The following is a 19072-nucleotide window of genomic DNA, read 5'->3' on the forward strand; positions in this document are numbered from 1 at the left end:
TGATATTCTTTTTTTTGTTTTTAAAACGTAGACAAGACCTCCAGTGGCACATGAAGGATGCCGGTGATTCCAGTTTGGCGCTTATCCTCTTACGCTCACATGAGCTTCTCGTGGAGTCGTGGCGACGGGGTCAAGACTGCGTGATTGGCAGGTGTGCGCGGGCTTCGAGGGCGTTGAAAGACGGCTGTTGCCAGGGTTAAGCGCTCTTTTGCATTGGAACATTCTCGCGAGCGAGCGAGGCGAGTACGGGCACGCAGAGAAGTCACTGCTCGGCATGTTCAGAATGAGAAAAAGCTCAGCAGTGGGAAGTGACATTGGCTGTGACGGATGTGATCAAGCGAGGGGCAACCCCTCAGTCATTGACCTCGTGCTGGACTAAGCCGGAGGCTGTTTCCCCAGACGCATCGACTAATAAGCAATAGCAGGACACTATATACAATTATACATGGGATATATGGCAAGAACTTTTTCGAATGGCGGGATCGGCAAGGTTTCCGCTACGTCTCTGGGGTATCCTTCTTCTCGCTCATTCTCTTCTCCCCCGTTGCTAAAAGGCCCCAGCAAAACATGGCTCTCGACCAAAGGGATGCCGATCATGAAAATGGTGCACTGCTCTCCGCCCAATCCGGCCACAAGTCAATCAGATCTGTGCCGAGCCCCTCGAGGCTGAAGTCCGGGTTGGGCAGGACCTGGCTGGTGTCGCCCGAAGGGAGCAGCCAGGGGGTGGAGATCGGCATTCCGTCGCGCAGGTACGGCGTGTTGCCGAGCGACATGCCGTTGTTCTGCTGTTGCTGCTGCTGCTGCACAGTGTACGGGGTGACATCGGACTGCTGGGTTTGAAAAGACGTCAGTATGCCGGTAGTTACAGGCAGGCGGCTACCCCTCAAATGGAGAGCAAAGACAAGACTGCAATCACAGAGTGAGAATGACATACTTTAACATGATTCATGTACGCGCCAACCCGACCTGCAGAGTCCGCACCAACTGTCGAACCCGGCGTGCCATGCGACATCTGCGGATTCGTGATGGGTGACTGCTGGTTCGTGACCAGCCTGTAGTGCAGACTGATGAAACGCTCGGCGGCCGATGCCTTGGCCTGCTCCATCGGTTTGGTGCCGAGATGAGTCTCGAGGAGGCCCAGGGCAGCGCACATGGACGAGTAGCCCCACGGATCATTGTGACCGCACCGCAGGATCCTATCCTCCTTCATGGCGATGCACTTTTCTATCAGGCTAATTGTTTCTTGGGCGTTTGACATGATCCAGCTCGAATTGTCTGCTGGGCGTTAGCGGGGTCTGGGGGTGTCACGAAAAGGTGGCAGGTAGGGACGATGACTTACCCTTGGGCTGACGCAATGAAACGGTGCACAGGTTTACGGCAGCATTCATGGTATCTTCCCGAAGGAAGTTTAGCGATCTGATACCTCTCTGGAATAGTTTATCATGCGCAATGACGATATCGCGCGCAGTGTTGTAGTAGAGGAACTCTGCGATCTGGAATTTGGAGTGATTCTCTCGCAGCTTGATGAATGGCTGCAGTAGCGGGATAAAAAATTGCTTGAGCTGAAGATGCAGCAACGTGTGAGCCAGGATGGGCTTGTGGATGCTGTTGGGCGCAGGCTCCGTGTCAATGTCCCATGCCGGGAGCGCGTCGATCTCCTGGGTCAAGAGCTCGGTGTAGCGGAGTGCTTGCTCCCAGTCCAGAGCGCCGCGCGACATTGTCAAGATCCTCGTCAGCTCCAGGCGCAATGGTAGACTGCGCCGACTGAGATGCTGATATGATGACAACGTGTACTTGTCATCTGGGTTGGATTCGGGCAGCTCCTCTGTGTTCTCGTCGAATTGGTCATCGTCGATGTTCCGAGGCGCGTCCGCGTCGTTGTAAACCTGGCTCATCAGCGTCGGAACACCCTGGTCGACCGAAGACTGTACATCAAACTCGACCATGGTCGCCCATAGACGTCGGCGCATCTCCTGATAGAAGGGCGAGACTTGCACGCTCATATGCTCAGGGTCTTGATGCAGGCCCGTGATGATGCCGTCTCGAACTAGGACGCCAGTGGTTGACCAGAACCTCTTCTTCTTGATGATATTGACACGCTTTGCCATATACAGCATACAGGCGATCTGATAATGGATGAGCATGCGGTGTTTGTGGCTCTGGTTCGCGTGCCAATTGTCGCAGGCTTTCACCCACTTGGCTGCACGCTGGAACGAGCTCGACTTGACGCCAACAAACTTGTTGGACACGGTCATATCCAGACACACCGACACAGAGATCATCGCTAGTACAAGCACCGTCATGGCCGCCGATCTCGTCCTCGCCGGGTCCCAGAACGAAGCATACTGCTTCTTGAACGTGGGAACGTGCACGATGCGATGAATTTGCTCAAACTGGTCGAGATAGATGGAAATGAGGGAGTCAGTCTCGTCCCTGGGGGGCAGCAGTGCCTCGAGGTCGAGCCCGGGCTCCATGAACCGCTTCATGCGGTCATTGCGCCTCTTGTCACGGTCTTTCTTTTGTATGTTGAGTGGCCGTAGCCACTGGTCTGCGGTCTGCCGCATAAACAACTGGAGGCCGTTGAGCTGGATCACAGAGTCCCATGCATTGTGCGGGCCAAAGTAGCGAGCCTTGAAATTGTGGCCGCGCACAAACTTGAACTCGAGACCGTCGGGGTTATCTGGGATGATGGGAGCGACGGGCTCGGACGGCTCCTCAGGCCGGGTTTCCTTGTGAGTGAGTGGCGATGCAACGACGGTGCTGCCGTCGAGCGAGGCCTGCTTTGCCAGGGCAGCCTTGAGCTGTGCGACCTCGAGCTCGAGACGACGGACGCGGTCGTGGTCGCGAGCCGACTCGCGCAACAGTGATGCATCGACACTGCGACGGAGGGGATTGTGATTGGGGTGGCGGCTGTCGAGGTCGAAGGAGACCATGGGCGCAGCCGGCGCGAAAGAGGACCGCTCCGAGACGGGGCCGCTGACGGAGCCCGGCCGGGGCTCGTAGGTGCAGCGGTCGGCGGTGCCGGACTTGATGCAACGGTCGCAGGGCAGCTCACGTGAGCACGAGAGCTTGCGGCGGCGGCACTCAAGACAGGAGAGCCTGACGCGCTGGCGCTTGCGGGGCGGCTCCTGGGCATCGGAGGAGCCGGCGGCATGGTCGTCGTGGGAGTCATGGTGGTCCTGGTCCTGGTCCTCAGCCTCGGTGTCGTGGTGGGTGCTGGAGGCGTCGTCGTGGCCGGCGACGCCGTTCTGGGCCGGCTCGGGCATCGCGACGGTGACGGTGGTGTGACGCTGCGCGGGGCCGGTGTTGAGACCGGAGAGCACGGGGCGGAGAGGGCCGTGTGCCGGGACGGAGGAGCCAGCCTTGACTCCGAGAGGGCCGGGCCTGAAACAATGCAGCACTGGGCGGCGGATGGCTTGAGGCGATCTGCGGCGGCCCGTCTGCAAATCCGAGGTTGTGTTTGCTCCGAGAGCAGCAGAGCTCGGCTTTACGGTGGTGGAGGAAAGGATTTGACAGCGAACCAGCAGCTTAGTCAGCAGACCACGCCGTGCCTTGCGGCTCAACTCAAAGCTCCCTGGCCTGACGAGGCATCCATTGCTGCTTGGCCTTGCTAATTACCAAGGTAGGTAGGGTTCCCGCCGCATGTTAGTGCCTCGCCTGCTTCAAGGACCACGGCCGGTCCCTTGCCGCGATTACCGTCGTGAAGGCTCCCCAGGGGTCAGGTCAGACATGTGCAATGTCCTGCGTTTTGAATTGGGCCAACAGCTTGGGTTGAGAGGGCCGAGTTAGAGCTTCAAGCCCCTACCATTAGAGGCTCCGGTCTTGGCGGTGCGGCCCCAGACGGCGCCATGCCCGATCCGACCGCCTAGCGCCAGCCATCTGCGGCAGCGGCTCCTATCAATGTGACACCCTGCCACTATCATCATTGTGGTGCATCTTGTCCCCTCCCTTGACCCAACACCCTATTGTCCTCTCGTCTTTCCACTCTGCGCGCGGACCGGAGACAATGTCTGGCCGCGAATTCACGCCTTTGTAACATTCATGGCGTGCCGTCTGTTCCGTCTCGGCCTGCTTGCCGCCTGCGCGCAGCTTGTCGCGGCTGCCGACCTCGTCCCTGGCCGGGCGTTTGATCGGTTCATCAGCATCTGGCTTGAGAATCAGGTACGCGCGCTCCCGCTGTTTACCGCCAAGGGTCCAGACTGACAACCTGCCTGCTTCGCCTCTCCTCACAGGATTTTGACAAGGTCACCGCCGACTCTGCCTTTGCCGAGCTCCGGAAGCAGGGCATACTCCAGACCCGGTACTACGCGCAGACGCACCCCAGCCAGCCAAACTACCTCGCCGCCATTGCAGGCGACTATTGGGGCCTCGACCACGACGATGTCGTCCGCATCCCCAAGAACGTGTCGACCATTGTCGACCTTCTAAACGACAAGCGTATTTCATGGTCTGCCGCAATGGAGAGCATCCCCTCGCCAGGGTACCTAGGTAACGCCAGTCTTGCAGAGGACGGGTACACCGTAGACTATGTCAGGAAGCACAAGTACGCCATCTCCCCGCCATCTCCCCCTGAATCAATTTTTCCAATGCGCTGCTGACACTACCTGGGTTGCTGTAGCCCCTTTGCCTCATATGACTCCATTGCGAACCATGGTTTCAAGCTCATCAATGTCCGCTCCCTCGACGACTTCAAGCGCAGCCTCGCAGAAGGCACAGTCCCTCAATTCGTCATGATGTCGCCCAACATGCTCCACGACGGTCACGATACAACGCTCGAAAATGCTACAATATGGTCACGCGACTTCCTCCAACCTCTGCTCAAGGACAACAGCAAGATCTTCGCCGAGCGGACCTTGATCCAACTGACCTATGATGAGACGGAGGACTATTCGCAGCCGAACCGCATCGTCTCCTTGCTCCTCGGCAACGCAGTCCCCGCGGACCTGCGTGGCACCGAAGACAACGACTTCTATACGCACTTTTCCATCCTGTCCACAGTGCAGAATAACTGGGAGCTGTCCAATCTGGGCCGGTACGATGTAGGAGCGAACGTGTTCCGGGTCGTCGCGGAGAAGACGGGATACAAGAACATGGATCCGCCGAACGCCGAGCGGGTGAACAACTCGGTCTCATACCCTGGGTTTCTGAACATGAACCATACTACCAAGCTCACGACGCTGCCGGCGCCGAATCTTAATCTGGTCGGTGCTGGCGGGAAAGGGATACTCCAGTCAATCAAGGAGACGTGGGGCAATGGTGCCGGTGCCGGGGGACAGATCAAGACGCCGTACGATGGCAAGCATTATGTGTTTGACGGGGACAACGTTCCAGAGTATACGTTGCAATGACATAAGCAGTCTCCCGCTTAGATATCTCAGTTGCCATATTTGAATTTGTTAAATCCCAATCAACCTGGCAGTTCACTCCTTGCTCATATTCTCAAGATTTTCTCGGATGTTTGTTCCCCATTCCCTAATGAATCTCCCCACATTGTGAATAGATGGAGTTGCTGCTTGGTTAAAACGAAGATGGACATGGCAACCCCACGACGCAGACAAGACAGATTTCTTTGTCCCGCTTGAAACCAGGCACGACCATCGGTTGCCTCCCGGGAATCAGTTCTAATTCTTCAAAGGGTAGGCCGACAACCCAAAGAAGCAACATAGACGAGCAGCCACAGCACTGCGACTGAAGGAAACGTTGACGAAAAATATGAAACTGCACAGTCCTTGTTCCTCTTTGCGCCCGTTGGAGTGCACTATTCATGAGCGATCATGCAACTTGCATTGACATGTGCTTCGCTAAGTGGCTGTATGGAAGTCTGGCTTCTCCTACACAGCAAGTGAAACTACTTGAACTATCGATGTACATAACTTTTGCCTGAGATCTAGTGTCCACGTTTTTCCAACGTCGTGGCGTTGACTCCTCCGGTTGTTATTTCCAAATTCTCGGGGCATTCAAAGCTCATCTGAAGAACTGCCGCACTTGTGTTTTCTGGCTACGCTTTTTTAGCCAGGCATTAATCAAGCCAGCTGAAGGACTCTTTCGCTGCCTTGTCTGCAATCTCTGCTATTACGCGGTGACTTATTTCGTCTCTGTCCAAACCCCTGTGTAGTAAACCCCTCTACAATCACATGTCGTTTTCATATTGCACAATGGGAAAAGATTCCAAATAATATCACCTGCATCCGCTCCGCGTGACACACCCCTAGCACGAATTCCCTGCGGGTTAGACGTGGGGAATAACGAGATGCTATTGCTGTGATAGTGCGCGCGCGCGCGTCGGGCCTGAACTTGAAATCCACAGCGGTGACCCGCTCTGGGAGATCTGGCAACAGGAACCGGGGGACAGACGAGACAGACAGACAGGCGGTGGTGATCGACGACCGGGGGGCCGTGGTCAAAAGTTGCCATTGTTAATGCTGGGATAATACCGTGTGGAGTCTGGGACTTGGAGGATCCACATGTGCACGTCAGATATTTCCGAGATCTCAAACCTAGTCCCGAGGGGTTTCTTCAGAGAGCACCTGACTTGGTCTGGTTCCCACTGCCTTTTGGCGGGCTTTCATATGCTGCCGGGACGATTTCGCTTGCCTGTCTTTGCAGGACAAACTGGACCGGCAGCAAACGCAACGCAACACGCAACGCGGGGGAGGAAGCCATGCCATCATGAACCCCAAGAACGCAGCCAACCCAGCACCACTGCTGCGCGTCTTCACCACGCTGATCCGCACGCACCACATCACGAGCCGCAAGAAGCTCCAGCGCGTCAGGAAGGCCGCCGCGCAGCACGCCGTGCCCTACGTACTCGTGCGCAGCGGCGGCGCGCCAGGCATCATGTACGCCGAGGCCGCCGACGAGGCCAGCGTGGCGGACTGGGTGGCGACGGTGCAGAGCCTGCGCTACAAGGACTTCCAGTGCGTGCAGAAGCCCGCTGTCGCGCAGGTTGATGTCAAACCGATAGCATTGCCTGACCCGTTGGCCAGCATCGACCGGGGCGGGGGAGCGGGGTTTGAGGAAGTGACGAGCACGACCGAGTTCGCCGCCAGGATGCAGGAGAGAGGTCTGACCGGTTGGTTCAAACAGGGCATGGGCTATGGTTGAGGCGGAAGGAAACACTGCGGCCTTGCTTGGCCTCACCCATTAACCGGGCATCGACCGCAATGGGCTGGCACCAGCTTCCGGGCTGGTCTTCGCCATTCGGCTCAGTATCGGAGACCCTGTCTTGCCGTGAATGACAGCAGGAGACGGTCAGTCGTCACATGCGACTACGCCCGGCGAATGATCATAAGGCGGATTCGAATTACCATCTTGCTGGTGGAGCACGATTTGTGATCCGCCGTGGGAGACACTAAGGTACGATATGACCGACGCTGCAGCTTACCAAAGCACAAGTCGACAGTCACATCGCGTACTCCTCATGTCGGTCGTTTGTTACCCGGCTTTCTTAATACCGCTCGGTAACCACGGACGGGTCGTGAGCCCACTGGCAGAGAAAGGGTTCTAGAATTTGGCGCGATTTTAGCATGGAGCCTAGAGCCCAGCTCGGTAGTGATCCCGATGGATCGTGGCTAAACAACACTATTGTGTATCCGGCTCATGCCACGCGGAGCTCTAGCCTGGTTCTACTGGACTCGCCAGCAGTCTAGAGCAACGTGCGATGAGTAGTAATCCGGAAGGAACGAAAATTGACACCGCGTTTCTGCAAATATGCCAGGCTTGTGTTTTACCATACCTTGGGAAGCGTTGGAGCCGGAAGTGGCCTTTAATTTGGTCGTTCTAGGCAGGCCAGGAGCGTGACCCTTGTAACAATTCGCCGCGTCCGAATCAGCTTTTTCAAGAGAACGGACTAACGAAGATGTGTGAGTGACCACAATCACTTGCTAACAACTCGTGCGAAGCACCGCTCTTGGGGAGAATGTGCCTGTCCACCTGTCTTGCCATTGCTCAGAATGTCCAGTCCCGACTTGCCGAGATTGTTGGCTAGTGTAAGCCAACACAGGGCGAACGATACGCAGCGGGCATGGCGTCTAAATATGTGCTCAAGTGTGGCGCAAGGGTGTTATTAGATTCGATGTCTTTGCTGTCGTCCTAGTAGTCTAGAGGTACGCTACCTACCTTGTGGTCCTTAGCCACAGGATGATGATTAACTGGGTGCCGTGGAATGGGGCGTGGCTGGGGCTGCATTGTCTGCTCAACAACTTGGCCAACCTCGACTACAGGTGGCATTTCCGCAGATGAAGCAAGGGCGTCCGCGCCGGCGTTTCTGTGGCGTCCGCGCCGGCGTTTCTGTGGCGCTAAGCATAACGCAAAAGTCCCAGTAATGTCCCGACGCATACGCTACGGTGGCCACGATGGCGCCGGCTCACCTGTGCAGGGCCAGATCGGGTTTTCACTGAGACAACTCCACTGTGCGACCATTGACGGAGACGGTGATCATGCCGATTGGACGGCGTCAAGAGACTAACTATCTGGCAGTGATCCAGCACGTCGCCTTGCCTCGAACAGGAGTCCCAGATCTTTCATGGTTGGCCGGCGAAACACTAGAGCTCTAGTCTCAGGCAGAGATGCCGAATCGGCAGGAATTGACGAGGTCGTTGATGCTCGCGGCTCGGAGATGAATTGTGCTCACACCTGGGCTTTTAGAAGCGTCAAGCTGGTTTGTCTCTGCTGCAGCCACCGAATCGCTGAGAAACACAATGGCGGCCTGGCCAAGACGTGCCTGAGACCGCGGCCAGGTGTGGACCCAATCGGGGGGAAGGCACCATCGGGCGTCGTAGCCAGGTGTGCATTGAGAGCACTCAAGATCTCTCCATCTGTGCCTCTCCCGTCGGTTGGAACACACTTGTCTCGATCCCAACCTCGTGCGTTGCCCGACGCTCAGGCACCGGTGAGGAGGTTTCAAAAGTTCGGAGTCTTTCGCGCGATGTACTTGCGCGGCCCACCACACGCAGTTGTGCTTGAGCCTCCTCCGAAGATGGTGCCGCACAAGATCAGCACAACGCCCGCGCTCGACCAACACACAGATCTCCCAGGGCCGCCCCGGAGGACCCCTGCGGGCCTCTGCACTTGAAGCCACCATCACACTTGGCTGGCGCAGCAGCCTCGGCCAGCACGTTTACTGATTTATGGGCGCATCGGGACCCTCCACCCCGCTGGGGTTTCCATGCCTTCTCGACGGCCCCGATCCCTGCTTGTCATCTTAGATCCGCCGGCACCCTTGTCGAGATGAGCGGGTGTCACTTGGACCCGGCTGTCCGGTGTGCGGCGACTGAGTACGCATCTGGATCAGCCAAGGCACAGGATCCACTCATGTGCGTTGACATGAGCTGCAGGCCATGTTGTCCCAGCTGGTTCATAAGCCATGTCCTGCCCACGGCTCTGGCGTGAGGGCTTCTCTGTTCCAATCCGAGTGCTTGTTGGTCCGTCCCCTTGACAGCCGGTGCTGGGGTTCAAGATGCGGTATCCATGGTTCCTCCTCGTCATCTTGGTCTGTGTCGTATCCCAGACACAGGCCAATCTTCTCCAATACGTCAATGAGATTCCCAAGTGTGGTGTACGTCGATTCCCACCCAGCGCGGCCGTGGCACGGTTTCTATATGCCTTTCAATCTTTGGACTGACGTTGTTTTTTTGATACAGGTCACCTGTATTCTGAAGGCTGTGCCTCAGTCAGAATGCGGCAGCATCACCAACGAGACGTGCGTGTGTACAAGCGCCAGCCTCCACGCCTCCGTCACCGAATGCGTGCTCTCCGCCTGCACAGTACCCGAGGCCCTCAGTATGCGACTAACACCCGACACAAGAAAGAGCCCGTGCCTAACCATCTTCCGACTTATAGAGCTTCAGAAAGTGCAAAGCGACGCCTGCGGCATAGAACCTCGCGATCGCACTCCGTTGATGACTGGTCTCATCGGCATTGAGGCGTTCACTCTGCTGTGCTTGATAGTGCGCCTATACGCGAGGTGGTCAATATTCAAGAAGTTCGAGACCGACGACTATGTCATGATGGCCACACTGGTACGGGTTTAGCCCAGAGGAACAGCTTGCGTAGTCAATCTTGCTAACACCACATTTTAGTATTTCTGGATTGCGTTCACGGTTCTGGGCGAGTACAGTAAGTTCACGAAACGATACGCTCATACTTCATGTCCAATCATCTTAACAGCCACCTTTTCAGCCCGGATCACAGCTTTTGGTCGAGACATCTGGGAAGTTGACCCACAGAAGGTCACAACCGCGTTGATGGTAGGCTTCAGACTGAGCAAGTAGTATCTCGGAACCGAAGACAACTAACACTCTCGCAACAGCTCTTCTATGTTGATGAAGGCCTCTACCTATTGCTTCTCGCACTCACCAAAATCTCGGTTCTCGGCTTCTACCTCCGCGTCTTCCCCAGCCGTGGGTTCCGCAACATCGTCTTCATTACCATGGGCCTCATCATCGCGACCAGTTTCGCCTTCATTGTGGCACAGATCTTCCAGTGCTGGCCGATAGAGTCTATATGGCTGGCATGGCAGGGAGATTATGGCCCGAAACAGTGTGTCGACATCCAAGCCATGGCGTTTGCCAGTGCTGGGCTGAACATTGCCCTTGACCTTATCGTCATGGCACTGCCGTTTCCTTACCTGTTCCAGCTGCAGACCAATCCGCGGAAAAAGGCCGGCATTCTCGTCATGTTCAGCCTGGGTATTCTGGTCGTTGTCATCAGCTGTCTTAGGCTCCCGCACCTTCATTTGTTCACGACGACGAGTAACCCCACGTGGGACTTTACAGACGCGCTCATCTGGACAGCAATGGAGGTCCACGTGTCTATCATCATCGCTTGTTTGCCAGCTATCCGGCAGTTCCTCAGCAGATACCTGCCCAAGGTCTTTGGCGGATCATCAGCCGACTCGGCTGGGGAACGATCAAAAACGGCGAAAGGAAGTCGCTATGGGCAGTCGAGCAGGACAGACGGGTCAAGCACGCGAAAGAGGCCCTGGCAGTCGGATTCCAACTCTCGAAGCATTGTCCCGGGAGCCGACAACGAAAGCCAGATTGAACTCGGAACGACCATCAAGGGTCATTCCGAAGCTCAGGTACATGCTGTAACGGCATATCCGTTCAATGACGGATCGTCGTTGAGCGATGACGGCGGGCGGCAGATACATGTCACCAGGACCGTCAAGGTTACGGACGACCCTTGGCGTCAGTCAAAGCAGCAATGGAGATAGCCACGAGCTGGCAGTATGGAGGGTAGACTATCGGACACCTGCGATGCTGTATCCGGAATCCCTGGTGGATCACCCCGGGATACCTTGCAACATGACCCCTGTGTACGTGCCTCTCCGCGAGAGCGCAGTTACTCCCTCAAGCGACGGGTGGAACGACAGGACCTTCTGCAGATTAAACATAAACCTAAAGAATAATAAACACTTAGAAATATCTTTGGTCTCCTTGCTTTTCAATTATCATGTTGCACAATCCTTGGTAGGCTCTTCGAGCGAGCTGGTACATCAACGGTGGCCTTTTCGCAAGGCTGTCGACAGAGATCGGAGAAAAAAAAAAGAAAAGGCCCTATCCCCACCACCCTTCTCCTTGGCCCCTGTCCAATAAACACTCTGTATGTAGTGTAACCCTGCCGCGTGCATGCATGCGGCGTGTGCCTGCAGGTGGGCTGGGCAGCTGCATTGCATGCATTAGGTACGTACCTTAAGGTCCGCACGCACGCACGCACACGGGGGGGTTTCCAACTCGGTTGGTCCCGATCGAGCTGCGAGCGAATGAAGTAAGTTAAGAGTCTGCTGCTGTGCCAGGTCAAAGCGAAGGGGCCCACACAGCAGATCGATTTGAGCTGGATATGGACGGGGGGCTGAGCAGGGCTGTGCTGGCTCGGGGGGTCATCGCCCGTAATCGCCTGTCCGTCTGCTACTGCCTGCCTGCCTGCCTGCCTTGTCCTTGCAAAAGATGAAGGGGAGCAGGAACCAGCATCGCACACATGTTATTGTGAGCTCTGCTGCGCGCGCGCGCGATTGTGCGCGGCGAGGTGCGTGGTGGTCGTTGTCAATGGCAGGGTCTTGGCGGCGGTCGGACCACCAGAGCGACTCCCCGGGAAGATTGTGCCTGGCAAAGAGCCCCAAGCTCTGAGCGATGCTTAAGGCAAGGTACGTGAGTGAGCGAGCGGTGCTAGATGGCGAAGCTGCAAGTCACAAGATCCCGTCGGGCAGAGTGGGGAAATCGATCTGAGGATTTCGCTTCTCCCGCCAGTTTTGGGGATAGCGCCCTGTTGAAGTCCCCAAGTGGTATCCGACCTCTGATACCAACTCCCGTCCATGGTCGAGTCTATCCTTATGGTAGCAAGTAAGTGACGGGGCCTTATTTGGAGGGTTTTGAGTGGCTTCATCGTGCTCCAGAGCTTATCAGCTTTGTGGCGCCCCCCGTCTACCAGGCACTGGTGAATGTTCTGCGTTTAGCACAACGCCCAGAGAAAAGCAATTCTGGCACGATGATAAGGGAATACTTTCCACAGGTAGAAAAAACAGGCACTCTGGCTCAAGGCATGGCAGCAACAACTAAAATGCCCCTGCCTCGCCCTTGCCCTGTCCAGTAAGCACGAAAGCTGTCAAATCTGAGGACGAACCACAATGACTCGTTTCTTCTGTGATTCTGGGGAGAAACATGCCATGTGCATGACACGACCTGACGAGGGGTGAGTGACAGGCATACAGCTCCGTTCTCCACGTTTTTTGCTTGACAAGACAGCCACGCAGGGGTGCCGGTCCTGACTGCCAGGAACCCATGGCTGCCACGCCACATTTTTATCGGAGCCCGGATGCTGTCTTTCGAGTCCCATGGGAATGATGACATCCTTGGGGCCGAGGGAAGGCTTGCCAATGTCAGATTGTCATTTCCCTGTCTGGCTGCCAGGACTTTTCCCTTTCCAGCACAGGGTGACTGACAAGTCGTGCCTGAGCTAGAAGCCCTGGCCGAATCGGGAAGGAATGTGCCGACGCCATTGAGGGCTTCAGGATGCGGGTGCCTTACATGGCCGGGTCCGCAGCATGCGAAGCCCCATTTGAGTGAGGCCTATGTTTTGGGGTCCGGAGGAGTGGTAATCTAGTCGCCGGGCGAGTTACGCAATAGCGCCAGATGGATAGATCTAGATGGATGGGATATTCTCCACAGCTTGGCCAGACAGAGTGGTGTGGGAGGTTGTCAGTGCAGGCATTACTGATGTTAAAAGCAGCAGGCACATGAACATACGCAGACATGTGATGGCCCCCCGAGAGACAGTCATTGTGAAGGGTGTCTCCAGGGCCGACTTGGTCCCTAGGTCTTCATGCTGATGCAGCTCGCACGTGCTGGCTCGTCGCACTATCGCCGGCATTGCAGGAGACCTGGGGCGGCGGGCAGATCTAGGGGATCGTCCCGCGGGGACGGGCTTGCCCGGATCGGTGCATTTCGTCCGACCAAGCGTGCTAATTTTGCCAGCATGTTTCGAACAGTCCCTAGCGCCCGGTTTGTGTTTCTCCGGAGGGGGAGAGAAAGTGCGTAGGCGTGCTTTGACGTGGCGCTAGAACGGAAGTATCTGGGCGCCAATTGTTTAGTGGAGGCCTGCCGCCATGCAGGCACGCTGCCCGGATAATTAATCTGGATGCCGCGATATGTAGATCTGTAGAGGAGATATTCCGCGCTGGCTGAACACTCCTGGCCCCGTTGAATAGACCCTGCGGAGCGATACGATGGGCATTGCTGGCAGCAGGAATGGTAGATCTACAGGGCCACACCACTGGTGCCACCGCCTGCCTCGGTCTGTGCCACGGTGCCCTTGCCCCGATCCAGCTTCCTCCGGTGCCGAGTTCCCCGCCTGGCGATCTACTGTAATATCCCCCACATCCAAACTGCAACGCCCACCGCCGCACCGTCGACTCTCCATCCCCACCGCATAGAACCTCGCAACGCCCGCCTTCTACGCTACTCGACACGTCCACCAGCCCGGTAGTGGTGCGCTGCCTTTGGCAGGTTTTGACGACCATCGACGTCCAGCAAACAGAGCCACCCCAGTCAGAGCACAATGGCCACCGCCAACGCCGCCGCCGCTCCCGGCGCGCCGCCCAGCGATGACGCCCTCAAGGCCCGCATCATCACGCACATGAACCGCGACCACGCCGCCGAGCTGGCACACTACCTGCGCGCCTTCAACGGCATCCCCGCCTCGGCCGCCCGCGGCGCCCAGCTCACCGACCTCACCCTCGACACGCTGCACATCGAGACGTCGGCCTCCGGCACAAAGCCAGCACACACCGTCGCCATATCCCCGCCCATGGCGTCCCTCTCCGAGTCGCGCGTCCGCCTCGTCGAGATGGCCAAGACGGCCCAGGCCAAGCTCGGCCTGAGTGACATCAAGATGGACAACAGCTACACGCGCCCCGAGGGCGGCGGGATCGCCTCCTTCGCGGGAGTCGCCTTCTACTTCCTCTCCGCCCTCGCGCTGCCCTGGATCAAGCCCGGCACCGCCGCGTGGGACGTCGTCGACAGCGTGTACCCCTCGTTCGCGGGCGGCGCCGGGGGGTTCGTCTGGCTCACCCGCGCGATCGTGGTGCCCGTGCTGCTGATCCACATCACCGAGGCGTGGTGGATGGCGCGGACGCGCCTGGCCAAGCACAGCGTCGACGTCGGCAGCAGGACGTGGTGGCTGTGGACGGGCAACACGTTCTTCGAGGGTGCCCCGGCGTTTTGGCGGTTCGACAAGCTCGTCGAGGCGGAGAGGGTGCGGCGGCAAGGGATCAAGCATTAGATTCTGGTGCAGGTTTCTGGCGGTTCCCAATGTCCCTTGCTGCTTTTGTTCAAGAAGCAGTGGAGGGGCCTATGGGCATGTAGCCGGAGTCATGCCACCCCTCGTGATGACAGAGCTGCGACCTTCCCCGCAGGTTGTTTTGGTATTTCCGTTCAGGTGCCGGGTGTTCCCCCTTGGAAGCTCGGATTAGTGCTTGGGTTTATAGAAAGACACCTCACATCACGATTAATGAATCAAAGAAGAGACAATAGAGCACAACAATGACGTTGGATCGTTCGAAAGACATTTGAATCAGTGTGCTTTCTTCATTTTCCTATCTCCTCCTGGTACTGGACCCTATGCTCCGAGAGAGGGGGAAAAGAAAATAGAAAATGGAAAGAGTAGAAAAGGAGAGAGACCCGACACGCAGGGAAGACAACGAATGACCTAAAACTCCACTCCAGCACAAACTCGCCCCTTCCACGACCGCAAATCAGCCCAAACACTCACATATCCCCTTTTCCAGCCAAAGGGGAAACTGGCTAGATTTCACGGAATCTTTTCAACGGTATACCTCCTATCCCCGACCGGCGCACCGCCCGCCGCAGCGCTGAGGAGCTCGGAATCCGAGTACGCAGGCCAGACGAGCACGCCGCGCGCTGCATCGACGACGCTTAGCACCGTGAAGCCGTCGTCGTCGTCGTCATCGTCGGCGGCGGCAGCGATGATCTCATCGAACCCACCACCACCACCACCACCACCACCACCACCACTAACTCTGGCCCCGGTAGCACTGGCCCCGGCGGCGGTAGCGGCATTGCCGACTCTTACGACGGCGCGTGTCCAACCAGAGGTCACTCTGAATGCGCCGCAGGTGGTTATTGCGGTCGTGGTCGCGCGGGAGGCGGGGATGCCTTGGCCGGGGTCGGAGTAGGTGAGGTGTCTACAGGGGGTGAGGAGGGCTGCCGCCGCTGTCATTTTGGAGGCTGTGGCTGCGGTGTGTTGTCTTGCTAGTATGCGGGTTCCGTCGTGGCTATCCTGCATATCAGTGTTGTTGTTGTTGCCGCTCTTGATGTCATGATGATGTCCATAGAACAAGGCGAAGGCATCGGTGATCGTCACCCTCAACATATCCAGAATCGAGATGGGTCCTTGCTCTCGCCTTGCCTCGTTGTTCCGTTGAAGATGATGACGACGACTACGACGACTCCCAGCACCAGAGGTACCCAGGACATCATCCCCACCACTTTTGCCCTCCTCCACGCTCTCGTGGTGACCGGCGAGCGCGGCGGCGGCAGCGGCAATGGTGGCGTGATGATCCGCCGGGGATCCCTGGTGCCCCGGCGACGACGGCGGGCTGGTGTCAATGACAAAGTTCCACTCGCAGAGGTTGTCCCCGACCGAGCAGACGCGGGACATGTTCCTGATGGCCCATGTCTCCCTCTCTGGCGGCGTGGGTTCTTGGCGGACGCGATGGACGGTGATTGAGGAAATAGGCGCTGCTGAGGCAGAGGAGTGCAAGTGCACAGCCAAGAGCCAAAGGAGGGCTATATTTGGGACGGAGCGGAGAGATATCGCGCGTCGCGAGAGCACGGGAGAATGCATGGCGAGCTGGAGTGGTTGCTCAATGAGTCTGGGGTATGTAGAGACTGTGAGCGGTGTCGGTTGCTCGTGTAATTTCATGAACGACCATGTACGGGCGGAACACCTCTGAGGGGCAGGTGTTATTGAGTGCCTAGGCCGCGCTTCAAAGTTCAACAAGCTGCTCGCTGGGAGGAGTTTGACGATCGATAATCCGTACGGAGGCGCAAGAGTGAACGACTGCTGGAATCCGAGAGACAATTGCCACGGCCACGTGGGATTTATCTTCCTCTCAGACTCTTCACGCCGTACCCCATTCCACAAAACGCTTCCACCGTCGACCGATCAAAGGATAGTAGGAATGGAGCAGGTCTGGCTGGACTAGTCAGAAGGACATCTGGCGAGACACAGCTGTGCGAGGCTTCGCAGACCTTTCCGCCTCGCCGTCTTCAATGTTTCACACATGCTGGGTGCGTGGTCATATTGCACAGGTCTCCTCGTGCGGACTGACAGCACCTGTCCTTCACCCGATCGTGTCCACGGTCACACATGGTAGGTCCCACTCGGGCAATTGGTGCGGACAGGTGGATGCGGTCTTGATTCTGTCCAATATTGTTCGGGCACGTTAGAGCACATTGTGTGTTGTGTCTGGCGTCGGAAAATGATCATCGCAAGGCCGCCCGGCTCGTGTAACGTACTGCTTGATCTAAGTGTAGGGTTTGGATGTCTTGTGCATTGCATTCGTGTCCACCATGTCACGAGCTCGACGGTAAGAAGCGTAGGCCACCTTCCTACACACTTGGAACGAGGTCATGGGAAGAGAGAGAGAATGCAGAGATCTATTTTTTCAAGTTTTGAATCCATGACCCGTCTACCTTTGTCCCTTGAGCTCCTCCTCAACCTGCTTTTGCACAATCTCGCCGACCTTTTGCCAGCTGTTCTCAACGTCTGTCACTCTCCTCTCCTTGGACTCCAGGCCGACAAACTCGGTCGGCAGGACCTTGTTCTCAAAGTCAAAGCCGGCCTCACTCTTGAGGGCAAGCTCGACAGCCCCGGCAAATTTGGCCGGATGCGCCGTGGATAACGAAATGTGAGGGGTGGTGCTGGAGCGGCTCAGCGAGCGCGCAGCGGCAGCCACACCCACCGCAGAGTGCGGGTCGAGGACGTAGTCGATCTTGTTGAAGTACTCCTTGATGGTGTCGACAGTCTGCGAGTCGCTGACCCGCTCGCTCTCAAAGTCGCGCTTGGCAGACTCGTGGACGTCCCGGTAGACGGGGCCGAACCCGCCGCTCGTCTTGAGCTGCTTCAGCCACGTGCTGACCTCCTGGCCGGCCTGCTTCTTGTTCCACTCGTCGTCCATGCCGGCGGTGGCGGCGAACTCGTATGCGAGGAACCACAGCAGGCGCTCGAAATTGCTCGACACCAGAATGTCCATGGCCGGGCTGAGTGTCTCCTTGACTCCGTCCTCGTGCGCCTTGACGCCGTCGACCTCGAGGCCGCCTTCCGCCTCCGGGCCGTGGGCTGGCTGCTTCTCATACTTGCCAGTCTTCCAGAACCGGTCCAGGATATCGTTCTCGTTGGTGGCAACCACAAGCTTCTCCACAGGAAGACCCATTCTGTGCGCAAAGTATCCAGCAAGGATGTCGCCAAAGTTGCCCGTGGGCACGACAAACCGAGCCTTGTCGCCAATGTTGAAATCGGCCGCCGACTTGGTGAGGGAGAAGTAGGCGTGGAAGTAGTAGACGATCTGCGCGAGAATGCGGGCCCAGTTGATGGAGTTGACAGCACCCAGGTTGAGAGCCTTGTTCGTCTCGGGATCGGCGAAGAGAGCCTTGACAATGTCCTGGCAGTCGTCGAACGTGCCCGTGACAGCGAGGTTGTGCACGTTGGCATCCAGCACCGTAGTCATCTGGGCCTCCTGGATGGGACTGACTCTGCCCTTGGGGTGCAGGATAAAGACGGAAACGTCCTTCTTTCCGCGAAGGCCGTAGATGGCCGCAGAGCCGGTGTCGCCGCTCGTGGCACCGACAACAGTCAGGTGGTGCCGGTCAGCACCAGTCTTGCCTTCATTCTTTCGCACCAGGAAGTACTCGAAAAGGTTGCCCAGGAACTGGAGCGCAACGTCCTTGAATGCAAAGGTGGGTCCGTGGAACAGCTCGAGGAGGTAGAGGTTGTCGTGGAGGTGGCGCAGAGGCGTCGTCTCGGGGTGGCGGAAGGTCGAGTAACTGCGGTCAATGATTCCCTTGAGGTCGTCCCGGGGAATCTCTGCTGTCGAGATGTAGAGGGAGAGAACCTCGAGGGCCAGGTCGGGGAAGGAGAGGTCCTTCCAGCTTTGCCACTCAGTGGCAGTAGGGATGTGCTCTGGGATGAAGAGTCCGCCGTCGGAGGCAAGGCCCTTGAGAACTGCCTCCTCGAACGAGAGCTGCGAAAGAAAGACACTGTTAGTGGCGTCCCGTGCGTCCAGAATCGTCATCTTGTTGGTGCTGGTTCAGGGGGGTCCCACGTACGTCGACGTCCTCGCCCCTGGTGCTGAGGTAGCGCTGGGAGGGGCTGTGAGTGCGAGGCTCGCTGGAGCCATTGGCGTCGCCGTTGACCACGCCAGGCATGATTGCGATAGTGACGACCGAGATCTGGCGCGCGGGTGCTGTGAAGCCAAAAAGAGGCGTATGGTCTGGGGATGCAGATGGTGGTCGCGACGACTTTTTTTTGGGTCTTCGGCCGGTCCGATCCGAGT

The 19072-nt window shown here is 57.4% G+C and overlaps 7 protein-coding genes across 7 annotated transcripts; 4 read left to right on the forward strand and 3 right to left on the reverse strand.

Annotated features, from left to right (window-relative positions):
• Nucleotides 1-292: 292 nt before the first annotated feature.
• On the reverse strand, nucleotides 293-3467 carry B0I36DRAFT_425030 (uncharacterized protein). The gene is made up of 3 exons (XM_046162305.1): nucleotides 1340-3467; nucleotides 935-1275; nucleotides 293-830 (listed from the first exon to the last, which is right to left on the reverse strand). Exons 1-3 carry the CDS (start codon nucleotides 3264-3266, stop codon nucleotides 594-596), a joined length of 2505 nt encoding a protein of 834 aa, XP_046007486.1. The 5' UTR covers nucleotides 3267-3467; the 3' UTR covers nucleotides 293-593.
• A 463-nt stretch (nucleotides 3468-3930) lies between these two features.
• On the forward strand, nucleotides 3931-5429 carry B0I36DRAFT_275819 (phosphoesterase family-domain-containing protein). Its single transcript, XM_046151378.1, has 3 exons — nucleotides 3931-4161; nucleotides 4233-4543; nucleotides 4619-5429. Exons 1-3 carry the CDS (start codon nucleotides 4042-4044, stop codon nucleotides 5346-5348), a joined length of 1161 nt encoding a protein of 386 aa, XP_046007487.1. The 5' UTR covers nucleotides 3931-4041; the 3' UTR covers nucleotides 5349-5429.
• Nucleotides 5430-6669: 1240 nt separating this feature from the next.
• On the forward strand, nucleotides 6670-7104 carry B0I36DRAFT_367707 (uncharacterized protein; the record flags this gene model as incomplete). The annotated part of the gene is made up of 1 exon (XM_046159515.1): nucleotides 6670-7104. The coding sequence occupies one exon, from the start codon at nucleotides 6670-6672 to the stop codon at nucleotides 7102-7104; it is 435 nt and encodes a 144-aa protein (XP_046007488.1).
• Nucleotides 7105-9457: 2353 nt separating this feature from the next.
• B0I36DRAFT_388026 (uncharacterized protein) lies at nucleotides 9458-11428 on the forward strand (the record flags this gene model as incomplete). The annotated part of the gene is made up of 6 exons (XM_046161211.1): nucleotides 9458-9556; nucleotides 9642-9780; nucleotides 9841-10019; nucleotides 10080-10116; nucleotides 10180-10247; nucleotides 10310-11428. 6 exons carry the CDS (start codon nucleotides 9458-9460, stop codon nucleotides 11213-11215), a joined length of 1428 nt encoding a protein of 475 aa, XP_046007489.1. The 3' UTR covers nucleotides 11216-11428.
• Nucleotides 11429-14055: 2627 nt separating this feature from the next.
• Nucleotides 14056-14778, forward strand: B0I36DRAFT_353963 (uncharacterized protein; the record flags this gene model as incomplete). Its single annotated transcript, XM_046157253.1, has 1 exon — nucleotides 14056-14778. The coding sequence occupies one exon, from the start codon at nucleotides 14056-14058 to the stop codon at nucleotides 14776-14778; it is 723 nt and encodes a 240-aa protein (XP_046007490.1).
• Nucleotides 14779-15040: 262 nt separating this feature from the next.
• Nucleotides 15041-16824, reverse strand: B0I36DRAFT_30955 (uncharacterized protein). Its single transcript, XM_046152144.1, has one exon. It carries the CDS (start codon nucleotides 16438-16440, stop codon nucleotides 15307-15309), a length of 1134 nt encoding a protein of 377 aa, XP_046007491.1. The 5' UTR covers nucleotides 16441-16824; the 3' UTR covers nucleotides 15041-15306.
• A 385-nt stretch (nucleotides 16825-17209) lies between these two features.
• Nucleotides 17210-18944, reverse strand: B0I36DRAFT_377205 (threonine synthase; the record flags this gene model as incomplete). The annotated part of the gene is made up of 2 exons (XM_046160532.1): nucleotides 17210-18760; nucleotides 18846-18944. 2 exons carry the CDS (start codon nucleotides 18942-18944, stop codon nucleotides 17210-17212), a joined length of 1650 nt encoding a protein of 549 aa, XP_046007492.1.
• Between the last annotated feature and the right edge of the window lie 128 nt (nucleotides 18945-19072).

Source organism: Microdochium trichocladiopsis, assembly GCF_020744255.1.
Source record: "Microdochium trichocladiopsis strain MPI-CAGE-CH-0230 chromosome Unknown B0I36scaffold_10, whole genome shotgun sequence".
In the NCBI taxonomy this organism is placed as follows: Eukaryota; Fungi; Ascomycota; class Sordariomycetes; order Xylariales; family Microdochiaceae; genus Microdochium; species Microdochium trichocladiopsis.

What these genes read in the sequence shown, in the direction of transcription:
- B0I36DRAFT_425030 (XM_046162305.1), bottom strand. Translation starts at nt 3,266, where the DNA reads ATGCCCGAGCCGGCCCAGAACGGCGTCGCCGGCCACGACGACGCCTCC. An exon ending in TTCATTGCGTCAGCCCAAGG is followed by an intron (nt 1,276 to 1,339) that starts GTAAGTCATCGT and finishes AACGCCCAGCAG; the next exon opens with ACAATTCGAGCTGGATCATG. An exon ending in CGTACATGAATCATGTTAAA is followed by an intron (nt 831 to 934) that starts GTATGTCATTCT and finishes TTTCAAACCCAG; the next exon opens with CAGTCCGATGTCACCCCGTA.
- B0I36DRAFT_30955 (XM_046152144.1), bottom strand. Translation starts at nt 16,440, where the DNA reads ATGAAATTACACGAGCAACCGACACCGCTCACAGTCTCTACATACCCC.
- B0I36DRAFT_275819 (XM_046151378.1), top strand. Translation starts at nt 4,042, where the DNA reads ATGGCGTGCCGTCTGTTCCGTCTCGGCCTGCTTGCCGCCTGCGCGCAG. An exon ending in GCATCTGGCTTGAGAATCAG is followed by an intron (nt 4,162 to 4,232) that starts GTACGCGCGCTC and finishes CTCTCCTCACAG; the next exon opens with GATTTTGACAAGGTCACCGC. An exon ending in GACTATGTCAGGAAGCACAA is followed by an intron (nt 4,544 to 4,618) that starts GTACGCCATCTC and finishes GGGTTGCTGTAG; the next exon opens with CCCCTTTGCCTCATATGACT.